This window comes from Terrapene carolina, unplaced genomic scaffold, assembly GCF_002925995.2.
Source record: "Terrapene carolina triunguis isolate 2854851 unplaced genomic scaffold, T_m_triunguis-2.0 Scaffold85, whole genome shotgun sequence".
In the NCBI taxonomy this organism is placed as follows: Eukaryota; Metazoa; Chordata; order Testudines; family Emydidae; genus Terrapene; species Terrapene triunguis.
The window spans coordinates 34247528-34261961 of record NW_020664436.1 but is presented as its reverse complement, the minus strand read 5'-3'; the positions used below and the strand labels follow the sequence as shown (position 1 = coordinate 34261961).

The 14434-nt window shown below is 42.6% G+C and overlaps 1 protein-coding gene across 1 annotated transcript in view; it reads right to left on the bottom strand.

The window, feature by feature from the left end:
- TAGAP (T cell activation RhoGTPase activating protein) overlaps positions 1-13724 on the bottom strand; it is an 80765-nt gene extending 67041 nt beyond the window's left edge. Inside the window, 2 exon segments of the mRNA XM_024203566.2 lie at positions 1274-1362; positions 13653-13724. Coding sequence (XP_024059334.2) covers positions 1274-1362; positions 13653-13724 — 161 coding nt within the window.
- Positions 13725-14434: the final 710 nt, after the last annotated feature.

Sequence of the window (14434 nt, the reverse complement as noted above, 5' to 3'; positions counted from 1 at the left end):
TAAAACAGGAGGTGAAGACTTAGTAAGTTACCGTGCCATAGCAAAACAAGCAGATGACTCATGGGCGCTTATTTAGAATTTAAGAAATACATTTACCCTTCAGATTGTTGAACTGCACAATAATTTTATGTGCTGAAATGACGACTTGTGGAGGAGTAGAACAGGGTTGTTATTAAGACTTCACTCAGGATTGTTACCAGTGAAAGAAGAATCTGGTAAAATCTGACAGCTTTTGATGTTCACATCAGGAAAGTGAAGGCAGAGACGCACCTGTTTTGAGGAGAGATGTAATTAAGGAATAATTAACTCAGAGGGCATAGAGAACACTACATTTAAGTCCTGAGTGAAGGATGGTAAAGTACCTGAATGTATATTATCCCAACTCCTCGGAGGTGGTAGTCCCTCCTACTTTATTTAGGTAGCTGCTTTCACATGTAATGAGCACACCTGGAACCTGGACTGACAGTACTATACAGGCACAACATACAGTTCAATTTGGCCTGCTTATTAGGGACTGAGATATAGTGAAACAGAATGTGTTCCAATGTGATAACTGCAATTCAGATCACAGAGATCCTCTGTTTATCATGAACTTGTTTAATGGATAAAATGACGTCACTAGGAGCCTAATCCAAGTTCACTGAGGCTAGTGGGAGTTTTGCATTGATTTCAGTGGGCATTGGATCAAGACTATTGCAGGATAACATGCTATCAAGATCATGGGGGGAGGGATAGCTCAGAGGTTTGAGCATTGGCCTGCTAAACCCAGGGTTGTGAGTTCAATCCTTGAGGGGGCCATTTAGGGATCTGGGGCAAAAATCTGTCTGGGGATTGGTCCTGCTTTCAGCAGGGGGTTGGACTAGATGACCTCCTGAGGTCCCTTCCAACCCTGATATTCTATAATAAGCCACTGTCCCATGGCTTTGCTACTTGTAAAGAGAAGAGAGGAAAAGAAACATTCAGAGTTTTCTGAAAGGAAAAGCCATTAACCAATCTAGTTGTTAGTTAACTAATCCTCACCAAAGCGCCTGTGAGACAAGAAACTATTGCTGCACCCTTTTTATAGATGGGAAACTGAGGCATAGAGCAGGAAAGTGACTTGCCAAGGCCACCAAGGGAATCAGCATTAATTTGATAGTAGCCTGGAATTTCTCTATTCCTGCGTTTAGACGTGATCTCAGTCTCTGATATTTAAGCCATTTAATATTGTCCTGGATCCTTAGTACTAGATTATTTCTATATGCACTCAGTACATTGTACGAGAAACACATACCTGGCTGACGATGACCAGGGCTTGCTTAAAGCCTTGCTGAATACAAGTGAAGGTGCTAAACCTCGATGGTGAGCAAGGTTCTTGATCTGCTGAAATCAAATGAATAAGCTGATTATCATTTTTCATCATCATCCCGATCAGTGCTATCTGACAAACCCAATACTGGGGAGAGGGATTTGACCCCTGAATGAGTACCATTCAAATACAGCATGCCCTGTTGGAAAATGGGCAATAGGATTAAGTGGTTTCTCATAATGCTCCTAAATCTTAATCCTCAAATCCATCCATACATGAAAGAGCACCGGTGACAAAGAAATGATAGCATCTCCTAATCAAATAGCTTTCTAGCTCTCTCCCTCACCGCATAGCGCTGATCATCCTTGAAAAAACTTGCTAAAATATTGCAGTAGAATCCAAATTTGGGTTAAAAAGAGTTTTGTTTTCATACTGTGGCTGCTGTCTGGTATTTTCTAGACCCAAGACGGTACAGCAGGGACTCTTCTGATGTCTAAGCACCAGCTTCACATCACTCACAAATGGTCAAATTCAGCTCTGTTGTGCAATTCCATTGACAGCCTGGACTGGACTGACCTGGCCCAAAGTCTTCAGAAGAGGGGAGCTACAGAACTTTTAAAAAAATAACTCATCTAGCAATAAAATAGGAAATCTGTCAGAGTGGACAGTTGGAAAGGATAGCAGCTGAGTGCCCCTTAGTGGTGGATCTCTGGCATTACAGATTATCTGAGGGAGACAACGTAGGTGAGATATCTTTTGTTGAAGCAACTTCTGGAAGACACAAGCTTTCAAGCTGCACAGAGCTCTTCTTCAGCTCTGGAAAAAATAATCAGAGGCCTGGTCTACAGTAGGAAATTAGCAAAAACAACGAGGAGTCCTTGTGGTACCTTAGAGACTAACAAATGTATTTGGGCATAAGCTTTCGTGGGCTAAAACCCACTTCATCCGATGCACGGAGTGGAAAATACAGTAGGCAGGTATAAATTCACAGCACATGAAAAGATGGGAGTTGCCTTACCAAGTGGGGGGTCAACTCCCATCTTTTCATGTGCTATGTGTTTATACCTGCCTACAGTATTTTCCACTCTGTGCATCAGATGAAGTGAGTTTTAGCCCACCAAAGCTTATGCCCAAATACATTTGTTAGTCTCTAAGGTGCCACAAGGACTCCTCCTTGTTTTTGCTGATACAGACTAACACGGCTGCTACTCTGAAACCAGTCGGAAATTAGGTCATCTTAACTACATCACTCGGGGGTGTGAAAAACCCACACCTTGAGCAACATAGTTAAGCCAACCTAACCTCAGGTGCAGACAGTTCTATGTTGATGAGAGAATTCTTCCATTTACATAGCTACTGCCTCTTGGGGAGGTGGATTACCCAGTGGTTCTCCAACTTTTTGTACTGGCTACTCCTTTCACACAGCAAGCCTCTGACTGTGATCCCCCTCTTATAAATTAAAAACACATTTATATTTAACGCTATTCTAAAAGTGGTATTTGTATGTTTGTTAATATCACTTTTCACAGCAGACTTACTAGCGAGCTGGCAGGCATGTACTCACGATCCCCATGTAATAACCTCACAACTCCCTGAGGGCTCCTGACCCCCTGTTTGAGAACCCCTGACCTACACTGATGGGAGAATCCTTCCCACTGGTGGAGGTTATGTCTATACTGAAGTGCTACAGTGGCACAGCTGTACTGCTGTAGCATTTCAGCTGTAGACAAGTCAAGAGTGCCACAGCTAAATATAAAACAAGACAGATTGTTAAACATAAGGGATTAACACATGTTGCAGGAGACCAGTTAAAATAAAGCGTGCAATTAACACCTCTGCAGTTGTATGACAAAGGAGGGTTAGTGGGTTACAGATTGTTGTATGATCCATAAAACCAGTGTCTCTGTTGAGCCCAGGATTTTTGGTGTCTAGCAGAGTTATTAATTTAAGTTACCAGGCTTGTCTTTTGAAGGCATTGTTCAGGTTTCCTTTGAGGATGAGGAGAGAACTGACATGGTGTGATGGCTTTGTGACAAGTGTTCACCCACGGGTGATAGGGTGTTCTTGTCTTTTATCATTTTCCTGTGCGAGTTCATTTGAGAGCATAATGACTGTCTGGTTTCACCCACACGGTTGTTATTGGGGCATTTGGTGCACTGGATGAGGTACACCACGTGCTGGAATAGGCATATATAAGAACTAAGACTCTTGAACGGTGTGTTGTGAAGGGTATTGATCATCATAGTAATTGAGATATACATGCAGGTTTTGCATCTGTTGTTATAGCAGGGTCTGGTGCCCTTTGGAGTTGGTGTGTCACAGTGTCCTGGTCTGTAGGGAGCTTGCTTCTTGTGCTTTACCACTAAGAACACTCAGCATAATATGCTCGATGAATGCTAATATAAGCTCCAGAGAACATGGTTATTTAAGGAATAATGTACACGGCAGAGGACTATCCAAGGGAATAAGTGGCTTTCAAAGCTGTTTGAGTCTAGAACTGAGCAAATAATTGATTTTTTTAGGTTCAGTGGCTGAACCAAAAACATTTGAAAAAAATTGCTTAGTTTCAAACTAAAGTTTGAAGTTTTTCAAAAGTTTTTAGAAGTTTTCAGAAGTTTCAAAGTTTTTTTGTGTGTTTTTTTTGCAAATAAAAAAGCCCTCCAAATTTTAGTTTGGGTAGAAATAAACCATTTAAATATTTATGAAATTTTTGTTTTCACTTTTTTTCAGCCAAAACTATTTGCTGCATAATTCTCTGAATTCACAAATAGTTTTAGTGCCCTGAAAAATGCATTTTTTGGTGAATAAATTATTAGCATGAAAATGTTGTCTAGCTCTATTTGAGTTCCTTGTTGCTCCTGACACCACAAGCAGTTCTAGTTTCCATGTTCCAGAAGAGCCTGCTGGGAACATCCAAGGTGGATAGTCTTTCCTCGGGTAGCTGGCTCTAAACAGCTTTGTGATGGGTGTATAAACCTCATAATGGTAGTGATAGAGTTAAGGGGAACCAGCTGCCCATTCTGTGGCACCTGGAAGGGAGACAAGTAATTAATGATTAGACCCAGGTGGGGAGAACCAGAGTGTATTGTTCCTGTGAAGGAAGGACTGTAGGGCTAACTAGGGAGGACTGAAAGGAGAGAGCTATTGTAGGGAGTATATATGGTACTCTACCTTCAGGGCAGCAGGAGTAAAGAGATTCTAGGTAGCTCCCAGAAAGGCTGGAAAGTGCTAAGAGAAGGCTTTTTAGCAGTCGATCAGCCTGAAGCTGTTTGAGGAGTCAGGCTTTGAGAGAGAGAAAGAAGTGGAATATGTAGTCCTGGGAAAGGTGTTTGTAGACAGGCAGAGGTGGGAAGCAGCCAGGGCTTCTACAGAACAGGTTTTAGCTGCTTAAACACAGCACCCTGGACAGGAAAACTGAGAAGAGGGCAGCTCTGGCTTTCCCTACCAGCCCTAGGAAGGGGACTAGAAAAGCCTCCCTGAGGAAGAGGGGCAAGGACTAAAGAGCACAGGCCAGGGCTGGTGTTCATGATGTGATACAGGGACATGGGACTTTTGGCCTGTGGGATTCTTTACTACTATTGAAGGAGATTATGAATGACTTGGCTTTGGGCTGCCCCTGTGAGAAGAGGCAGACCGTTGCAGGGCCAAACTGTCTTGTGGGGGGAAAAGGAGGCAGAGTTGCTGCAACATAACACCCAACTGTGAGGGGAATGTGCTGGCTGGTAAGTTTGCTCTGTTACAAGCCTCCAGTGCAGCTTTGTGCTGATCAGGCATAATGTGAGGGTGAGGGTTAAAATTCTGTGGCGAGCAATTTAAACTGGAGACCATGTGTGTGTGCTCTGTGCAAAACTCACAAAAGATCCATTCACATGCGGATTGTTCTGTATATGACGAATATTGTCCTGTACGTGGTGAACATGTGCTGATGCACCGAACTCGTGTATGAGCAAGTAATAACAGATGCGCTTGATTTCTAGAGCACATGGTAACTAGTTACAAAGGCTCTCAAACTCGGTTCAATAAATTCAAATATAAATGGCTTGATTCTCTTCTGCTTTCTACCTAGTGTAGTTGTTTGCAGTTATGAAAAATGGGTGTCCAATGCCACCATTCTGATCTGGAAGCATCTGACACTCATGTTGCACAGGGGTCAATGACTGTGCAAGGTGTAAGGCAGTGGAGAATTGAGCCCATTGAAACCATGTGGTAGAATGGCCCATGTGACTCAAAGCAGTTGTAAACCCATCTGAACAGGGTGGCTAAATGGGGTTTATGGCTGCTTTGTCACCACAGCAAGGCAGAGCATGCTGGTGAATCTGGCCGAGTATGTTTAATACATAAATGTTCTGTGTAGTAATGTATCAATTTCTGAAGTTAAATGTACTGGTGTATACTTCCACGAAGAAGTATTTACACTAGAAAGATGGGTATTTCTATAGTTTAGAGTGGGATTTGCAGTATATCCTAGCTTTAGAATGAGAAATATTTCTGAGACCATGGAACGTTTCATTAGAAGGCCAGACTCTCGGCTGGTATAAATTGATGTACTTCCATCAAGATCAGATGGGGGTCTGGTTCCCAATTTTAATAGTTATTCCTGTATTTTTAGTATCCTAAAACTTTCAGCTGCAGAAATTTGTATTCAAATACCTTAAATATATAGCCTGAATAAAAGAAATAAGTACAAATATGCAAAATGCTTATTGTGAGTGTCTCTTCCTGTTATCAGAGCAGTGGTGGGTGTTTTTTTTGACTCATTATTACCATAATTTTTCTTAAAAAGTCAGCCGCCTATTGTTATAGCACAATGCGTGACATAGCTATTGTCACCCACATAACACTCATGGTAGAGTGGGCAGATGCATGCTTGTTTCTATAAAAGTTAGTAGCTGAAGAAAGTGTTCTTGTAATTTGTGTGCGCTGGGATTTTAGCCAGTGGTGTAGCTGTACTAGTGCAAACCCATAGCGTAGATACAATAAACACGGATGCAGCTTGACTTGTACTTCTGCATCTTACTCTGGCACAAATTCCGTCTACACTAGGGAGTTTGCATTGGTGCAGCTACACTGGTGGCTAACAGCCTAGTGGAAATAACACCTTTCCTATAGATTCTTTTAAAACAAAAACAAAACCTTGAAAAACCAATGCAAAGATGCGATTATGATCTATAGTTAATTGGTTTTGTTTTACGAGATCAGAAACCAGTTGCCAGAGCGCTGTCTACATTAAGGCTCCCAACATGGCTAATGCTGATGTATCTGAATGGGCATTAGCAATGGTAGGAATTTTCCCTAATGTAAACAAAACTTAAATGAACACTAGGGCTGTAGGATAGTGTCAAGTTTAAATCAAACACCGAAATCAAAATCACAGTGTATGTTAGGGTTAAATTCTCCCTTCTGGCCTAGTTTTGCTCAGCACAGGAGAAGCAGGGTGGGAGACTGTCATAGAGATGATTGCAGATCCTAGATCCTATGCCACCCAGTCCTTTGTACAAATGCCAAAGTTACCTGCAGATTCATAGATTACAAGGCCAGAAGAGATCATTATAATAGGACCTCCTGCACAGAAGTTTGCATATTCTAGCAACATTTAACTTATTTCTGGGTTAAATACTGATACTTGTAGAATATTTACAATGTTAAGATTCCAACTGAATGCTGGCAGCTAACTGGCTGTTGGCTATGAAGTCTGGGAACTAAACCAGCAGTCATTTCAGTGTTGTTCCAGGCTTAATGTTTACATGCGGTGTGTTGGACTAGTTGATATTTTCTGGTGTTGGGCTTTCAAGATGGACAACATCCAATCAACCTGTTTATTTAATATTCAGCACTGATGTTGGGCTGAGTGTTAGTAATAATAATTTGCACTTATCTAATGGTATTCTTCCATATATATCAAAACATGTTACAAATATTGTAGGATGAACTAGTAGTGCTGCCTATACTTAAGGTTGCCTTACACTTTCCCTTATAAGATCTTGTTTTCAGTTCCTTGTAACTTTGCCGAACTAACTATTAGGGCTGAAATTTTCCAGGCCTGGTGCCTGCCTCAGGCTGAACATATTTAGAAAGTTTCAGCAAAAATGGTTCAGCCATTTCTGAGAAGGAGATTAGGGAAAAAATACACACAAGTGTTTCATTAAGGAGCTCTACCACCTCCAGGCTTTGATGCAAGGGCGCCAGATTTGTAGAATTTTTGGTGGTGCCCAGAACAGGTCCAAGCAGAGCTGTCCCATCCATAGGACAGACCGGGGCAATCGCCACAGACCCTGCACTATGGGGGCCCCCACACTTCAGGGGGATGCGAAGTCCAGGGCAGCCTGGGGAGGAGGCTGGGAGGGGCCTGGCACTGGCAGCAGCGAGTGACCCAGCCCCAGCTCACCCCGCTCTGCTCCGCCTCATCCTGCCAGTGTCACGCAGGGAAGGGGGTGGAAGCTGGAAAGGGGGGTTGGGGGAGGGTAGAATGAGGGCAAGGAGGGGCCAGAGCAGGGCTGACTGGGGCCAGGTCACTCGCTGCTGCTGGCGCCAGGCCCCCTGCTAACCTCCCAGGCCGCCCTGGACCCCGCCTCTCTGTGAAGCATGGGGCCACCCCAAAGTGTGGGGCCCAGGGTGGTTGCCCTGGTCCGTCCTATGGATGGGATGGCTCTGAAAATGTAAGCCCAAAGATTGGTGGAGTTGGGTTCCTGAATATTGGTGGAGCACAGGCACCATGGGCCCACATAACTCACCACCTATGAGGACTTGAACATGATTCAGTGGCTGGAAGTTGAAGCTAGACAAATTCAGACTTGAAATAAGGTGTGAATTTTTAAACAGTGAGTAATTAACCATTGGAACAATTTACCAAGGGTCATGGTGGATTCTCCATGATGACTGACAATTTTAATATCAAGATGGGATATTTTTTCTAAAATACATGCTCTAGGAGTTATTTTGGAGAAGTTCTATGGCCTGTGGTGTACAGGAGGTTTGATTATAATGATCTCGTCTGGCCTTGGAATCTGTGAATCTGCAGGTAACTTTGGCATTTGGCACAGGACCCCAGAGCAACAAGACTGTCTTTTCTGTGCTCTCAATGCTCCCCCCTGCTGGTGATCAGGCAGCATGGAGGAGACAACAGCCTGGCTTGAATACAGAGAGGACAAGATCCAGACTGGGGTATGTGTATGCTATGGAAGGAGACCAGAGGATGCTATGTGAGGGTAGGATGGTTTGCATGAGGAGCCAAGGGGTGTGTATGGGAACTTGAGCTGGCTGGATAAGGAGCTAGTGGCAAGGAGGGAGACTGAGTTTGGATGAGGATCCCAGGGAGGGAGACTGGGACTAAAAGTTAGCATGAGGGAAAGACTGGGGCTTGGACAGGGAGCCTGGAGTGGGAGACTAGGACTGGTTGGGCAAGGATCCTGGTATGAGGAGTGGGTAGGGGGAAGAGACAGGACTGGGATAGGAACAGGCTGGAGGGGATGGGAGACAGGACCAGGCTTGCGAGGAACAGGGTGAAAAGGTCTATACCCAATAGAACGTGTTACCATCCAGAACCTGGAATGGAACTCAAGATTCCTGAGTCTCACCATTCCTCTGGTGGAACATAGAGCATGTGATCATGTAATGAATAATGCATTTCTACAAGAGGGCCAAATGAAGATTGCACAGCGATTTCAGAGTAACAGTGGTGTAACTGAGGACAATTTGGTTCCACATATTTTAATATACACTGTATCTTAACTAATTTCTGAATTGTGAAATGATTTCCTTCCTCCCCAGAGGATTAAACTCCACCACTTTTTAGTCTAGCTTGTAAAACTTCGTTTGGAGACATAGCAACATGTAATACCAAAGAAAAATGTTCACATTTGAATGAGTCAGAGTTTCAGGTCCATTCCTTGGCAGCAAACCATTTAATTAAACCAGAATATATGCTGCCTAATGTCTTAATTCTAGCAGCCACCTGCTGACTTCTCATATAATCAGGCTTCCATGAGGCAAGCTGCATGCAAAAAACTACTTGACTGGAACATGTCTAGGAGAGACTGAAGATTTCTATTATTGCTCAGATTGCAAAGGGACATAATGCACTGAGTGACTAATGCATGTGTTACCAGATAATGCTCTTCTGAAAGCGGCAAGCAAGTACAACTAGCAGTTCATTCATGACCTCACAGCTTTGGCCTCCAATATTACTTGACTAATAGACTGAAAAATGGACGTGTGGCCATTCATCATTAGCTAGATTAACCAAATGCAATTCTGTAAACACAAATACAACACTTCTAACTCTCTTCCAAAACCTTTGCAAGTGAGAATCTTCTTCAAAAGTTTTAGGGCAAGACTTTCAACAGTGCTTAGTGATTTGAGGGATCTCAGTTGTCGGGTGGCCAACTTGAGACACTTTTAAGGGGCCAGATTTTCAGAAGGTGGGTGTTCAGCATTTTCTGAAATTCAAGCCTCTTTTCAGGTTTTCAAGTTGGTCATCAAAAATCTGGAAATCTTGGCCTTAATTTTTTTTAAAACCACTTCCAATATTGCTATGAAAACTCACCAGCTCTGGCAAAAGGAATGGTATTATTATATTAATTATTATACTATATCAAAGTGACAGATGATGTGGGGCAGTAGTGGGTAAACAAAATCAAATGGTATTTAACTTACCAATCAAAAGAAATTAGTCACCTGGGATAAGAAGTCAAACAAAAATTTGCAAGGATATTTTAAATGAAGGCTATTTGTTATTAGCTATGTAACTGCTTAGTGATCTCCAAAGTAAGTTTGTATGGAAGGATAGAAAAATAAACATAGAAGGATGGGAAAGCAAACAGAAAAATGTAAAGGAGTAAATGAAGGAATTCTCTGCCCATTATTCTAAAGGATGTAGCCTTGGAGGTAAGACCCTTGCTGCTCACCTCCCCAGATCACCACATCATCATCAGAAGGAATTCAGGCTTTTTGAAGCTGCTACTCCTGCCCACACTGTGCAGATGTGTGGGGATGGGCAGTGAGGGGCTAGAAATTGTCGGAGCCTTGGTTCCATATGCCCATTGTACAGCGAGCACAGCTGAGCCAGTGCAGAGGAAATAACCTGCTGTTCATAAGAGGCAGCAGTAGATTAATTATCCCCCCAGGATCTAGGTCGGGAGCAGGGAGGGAATTATGCCTGTCTGAGTCAATTATTTCTTGGTGCAGTTGCACACTACCCCTTACACCAGGCAGTACCGAAAGGCACGGTCTAATGCTGTAATGCAATAAGATTGTGAGAACGAGCTTTGCCTGCTGCTGCAGGATTGAAGAAGGAGAATATACTTGAAGACTTTAGAAATGGTTTCTGATGATTGTATTGCTCTGGGGGTTTTCTGTGCTTTCCCATCTACCTTTCCTTTATCTGATGAAGAGTGAGAGGGAGGAGGAAATGGTTGTAGGTGAGAAGGGTAAAAGGAAACCATAATTGGAAAATAACAGCGTAAGAAATTGCGCTACATGAAATAGATGCGTCAAATGGTCAGCAGCAGCTCCAGGCACCAGCGCTCCAAGCATGTGCCTGGGGCGGCAAGCCGCGGGGGGCACCCTGCCGGTCCCTGCAGGGGGCGCCAGTCAGGCTGCCTTTGGCAGCTTGCCTGCGGGAGGTCCGCCGGTCCCGCGGATTTGGTGGCAATTCGGCAGCGGGTACGCCGAAGGCGCGGGACCGGCGGACCTCCCGCAGGCATGCCACCGAAGGCAGCCTGCCTGCCATGCTTGGGGCGGCAAAAAAGTTAGAGCCGCCCCTGCAAATGGTAAAGTGAAGATTATTAGATGTTAAGCTTAATCCTCCACTTCTGAAGGCTTCCTTTTATGGGCAGTATTTACATCCCACCAATACCATACTTGCTGTTATCCTCTGTTTGTTAGATCATTTTTTACTTCCTTATAACTAAATCCAAGAAGACTTTTTTTCCCCTCTCTCTGAGGCTGTCAATGCTAGTGCTGTTCTTAAAGTGAACATCATGACCTTTGGTCACTTCACCTACATAGTGTCCTAGCTAGTGAAGGGCAAAGGATAAAAGAATGAATGTTAAGAACCCAAAATGTTGTTGTTTAGATGTACACAGCTTTACAAACACAGAGGAAAAGAGATTCCCTGCTGTGTGGCACTGATAGTCTAAATCAATGACCACCTGAATCTTTCAATGAGGAACAGCATGAATTGTGTTTTAAGACACAACGTTTAGGTTAGGCTTAAAGTTTTAGGAATATTGTGCAAGCCAAGCACAACAGAATTGCACCAATGAGTGAGAAACAAGACTGGCTGACTCACAAAGTCCAGCAACAGAGATGAGATCCTGCCACAAATGTCTCCTTTGTGGTTCTCACCTCAATTGTGTCTAGGGTGACTACATATCCCTAATTGAGTAGGACAGTCCCGAAATGTACATTTCAAGTTCTGCTCACAGGCTGAATGACTCTGGGACAGCATTTGACCTCAGTTGGTCCCCTATGGACTACTGCAGTAAACAATTATAAAAAATAACATGAGAGATACTAGTAACCCATAATGGTAAATTGAGCTGTGTGTGCAAATTTGTGGGACTGATCCAGACATCTTCACTCAAGCAACACTCCCATTGGAGTCCATTGAAAGTCTGGCCTGAATAAGGACCATGGGTAAGAATTAAGGGGAATCCTGCCATTTTGAAGGGCATAGGCCTCCTTTACCTCTCAGGGTCATGTGACCTCTGTCATTTGCATTGTGAAGGCTGCTACTGTAGTCTGATTCCGGACTTATTAAAGCTGGGGGAAACGACTTTTTGACTAAACAATTTTTCATTATCTTTTTTTACCACCCCCTCTTTTTAAATAATAATACTAATTCCATTTTCAAAAATGGAACTGAATGTTTTGGCTTTTGGTATTCTCTCCTCACTCCCCACCACTTTCTCTCCCTTTTTCTTTTTCTTCCACTTCCCTTTTCCCATTTTGCCACTGGACATGGAAAAAGCACAAATTGATAACTTTGGGACTTTTTGGTTTAAAAAACAAAGTTTTCCATGGAAAGCTTTGAACAAAACCAAAAAAATATTTCTTTCTAGATTGAGTGGAAACTACTTACTTTTTTCAACCGACACTTTTCTTCTAAGACATGTTCATTTCTGCCTGCATAGTTTCTTCTCAAGAACAGCAGCGGCAACAAAAGGGCTGATCAGCTGGCATGTAATTCCCATCCTAGTTTTTGTTGTCCTATTTGGAAGCTCTGGTGCTTGTTTTTTTTCTGATAGAATATCTGAATCTCTATGTAAAGGCTAAAGCAGTAAGCATGTATATAGTCACTGCCACTCATTTATTTCTGAGTTGGAGACTCTTTTTTTAGAGGAAGTTTACTTTTGAAAGTCAACAAAATTCTTGATTCAGGCTATTGTACGTGATGCACAGATCTGATGAAATGCTGTGTTTTAGAAAATTGCCAGGGACTAAATCTGTGCACTTTTTGTTTTCCCAGAAGTTACCTAACTCTATTCAAGATCAAACTAGATGAGCTAATGGTCCCTTTGGGCCTTAAAAATCTATGAAGCTCTATGATAGACTCTTTACTCTGAGAGAACTGCTAGTGCTGCAGCTGAGAAACCCCTTGGGAATTATTGGTCTGCTCCTGATCCTAGATCAGGCTCCCAGGCGATGTTGCCCAGTGCTAACAGTAAATCATCATGTAAGAAAAACCTATCAGTGTGTTTAACAACAAAGTGTTTTACAGACCCTCTAGTTAAAGAAAAACAAACAGAACCCTCACTCTACATTGACTAATGTTTTCCATTGCATATGATTTTTTCCAGGGTGCTGTTACTGCACAAGCTGTTTGCCTGCTTGAACTATCAACCTAGTGTTGTTTGCAGAAGCATAAACAAATATGATCTTTAAATTCTACACCTGAAAGCCTCCTATCTCCTGAGAAGCAGTGGGCTATAGCTCATACCGACAATACAAATGTACAGACATCTGACTTCTATGGCTTTTTTTTTTTAAATGAAAGAAGGTTTTGTAGTATAGTATCCAAACCATAATCCTGCTGTATCTGTACACAACACTGAGCCACATGGTACAAAATTAGTTAGGAGCATTAAAAAGTATCTTCAGTCATCTAGTAAAAACTGCATTTTACTATTAATGAAAAAATTCTAAGTCATATTTGAAGATCCATGTGTAACTCACAATATTTATTCTGTCACAAGCCACAGCAGCTATAATTCTTTAAAACTGGTCTGAATGAACAGAAATTTATTTTTTGGCTAGGAAAGATGCTTTTTACACAGGTTTTTCTCCCTTTTTATGATCTGATATTTATGTCCCTGGTAATACGCACAGTATACAGAAGTTTCAGTGCAGATTCTCTTGTACTCACCGCATTCTTTGTAGTAATGTTGCTGTTGTAGCTTCCCCTTCGCACTTTCCTCTGAGACCATGGGCCAGACATGGTATATTTATCCAACTTTATGGGGAACTAAGTTACAGGTGCATGACAAAGCTGGAACTGAAGAAGGGACACTTGACTAGCCATTACATTCAGTGCTAATGAGGAGAAGATACCGTACCAAGCTGCAAGCACGCACACATACGGAGGGGAGGAGCGGCTCGGTGAACTGGTTACAGAAACTAAGTGGCCCCTGAGGATGCTAAAAGAGGTAAAACAAATATTGCAAGCCAGCAGGGTTCACGCTGTACACCAGGCTAACGCGAAGCCCCTTGAGCATATGAAAAAATGGAACATTTGCAGGAGTTAGAAAGGAAATCTGTGTAAGCAGGTTTGTGCTGCACTCTAGGACCTGGGAGGTGGGTCTGAAAATCAACAAACGTTCTGACTGAGGCTTGGAGAACATTGAGGCATCCATCAATTTGCTGGCCCTTACCGACTTAAAAACAAACAGTCGGTTCCAAATGCTTAACGAATGAGTTTGTAGAAAAGTTCTGTGGGACAGATCCTCAGCTGGTATCAACTGTCATTGCGTCATTGTTGACTTAAATTTACACTTGCTGAGGACCTGCTCTGGTGTTTTTCTGGAAGTCCATTAGTCTGACTGTTGTTTAATCCAAACAGCACCATAGACCCACTTTACAGTCTTATAAAAGTGACAAGTTCCTCCCTTAGTTCCTTGCGCTTTTTTTTTTTTAATTTACTAAAACGTG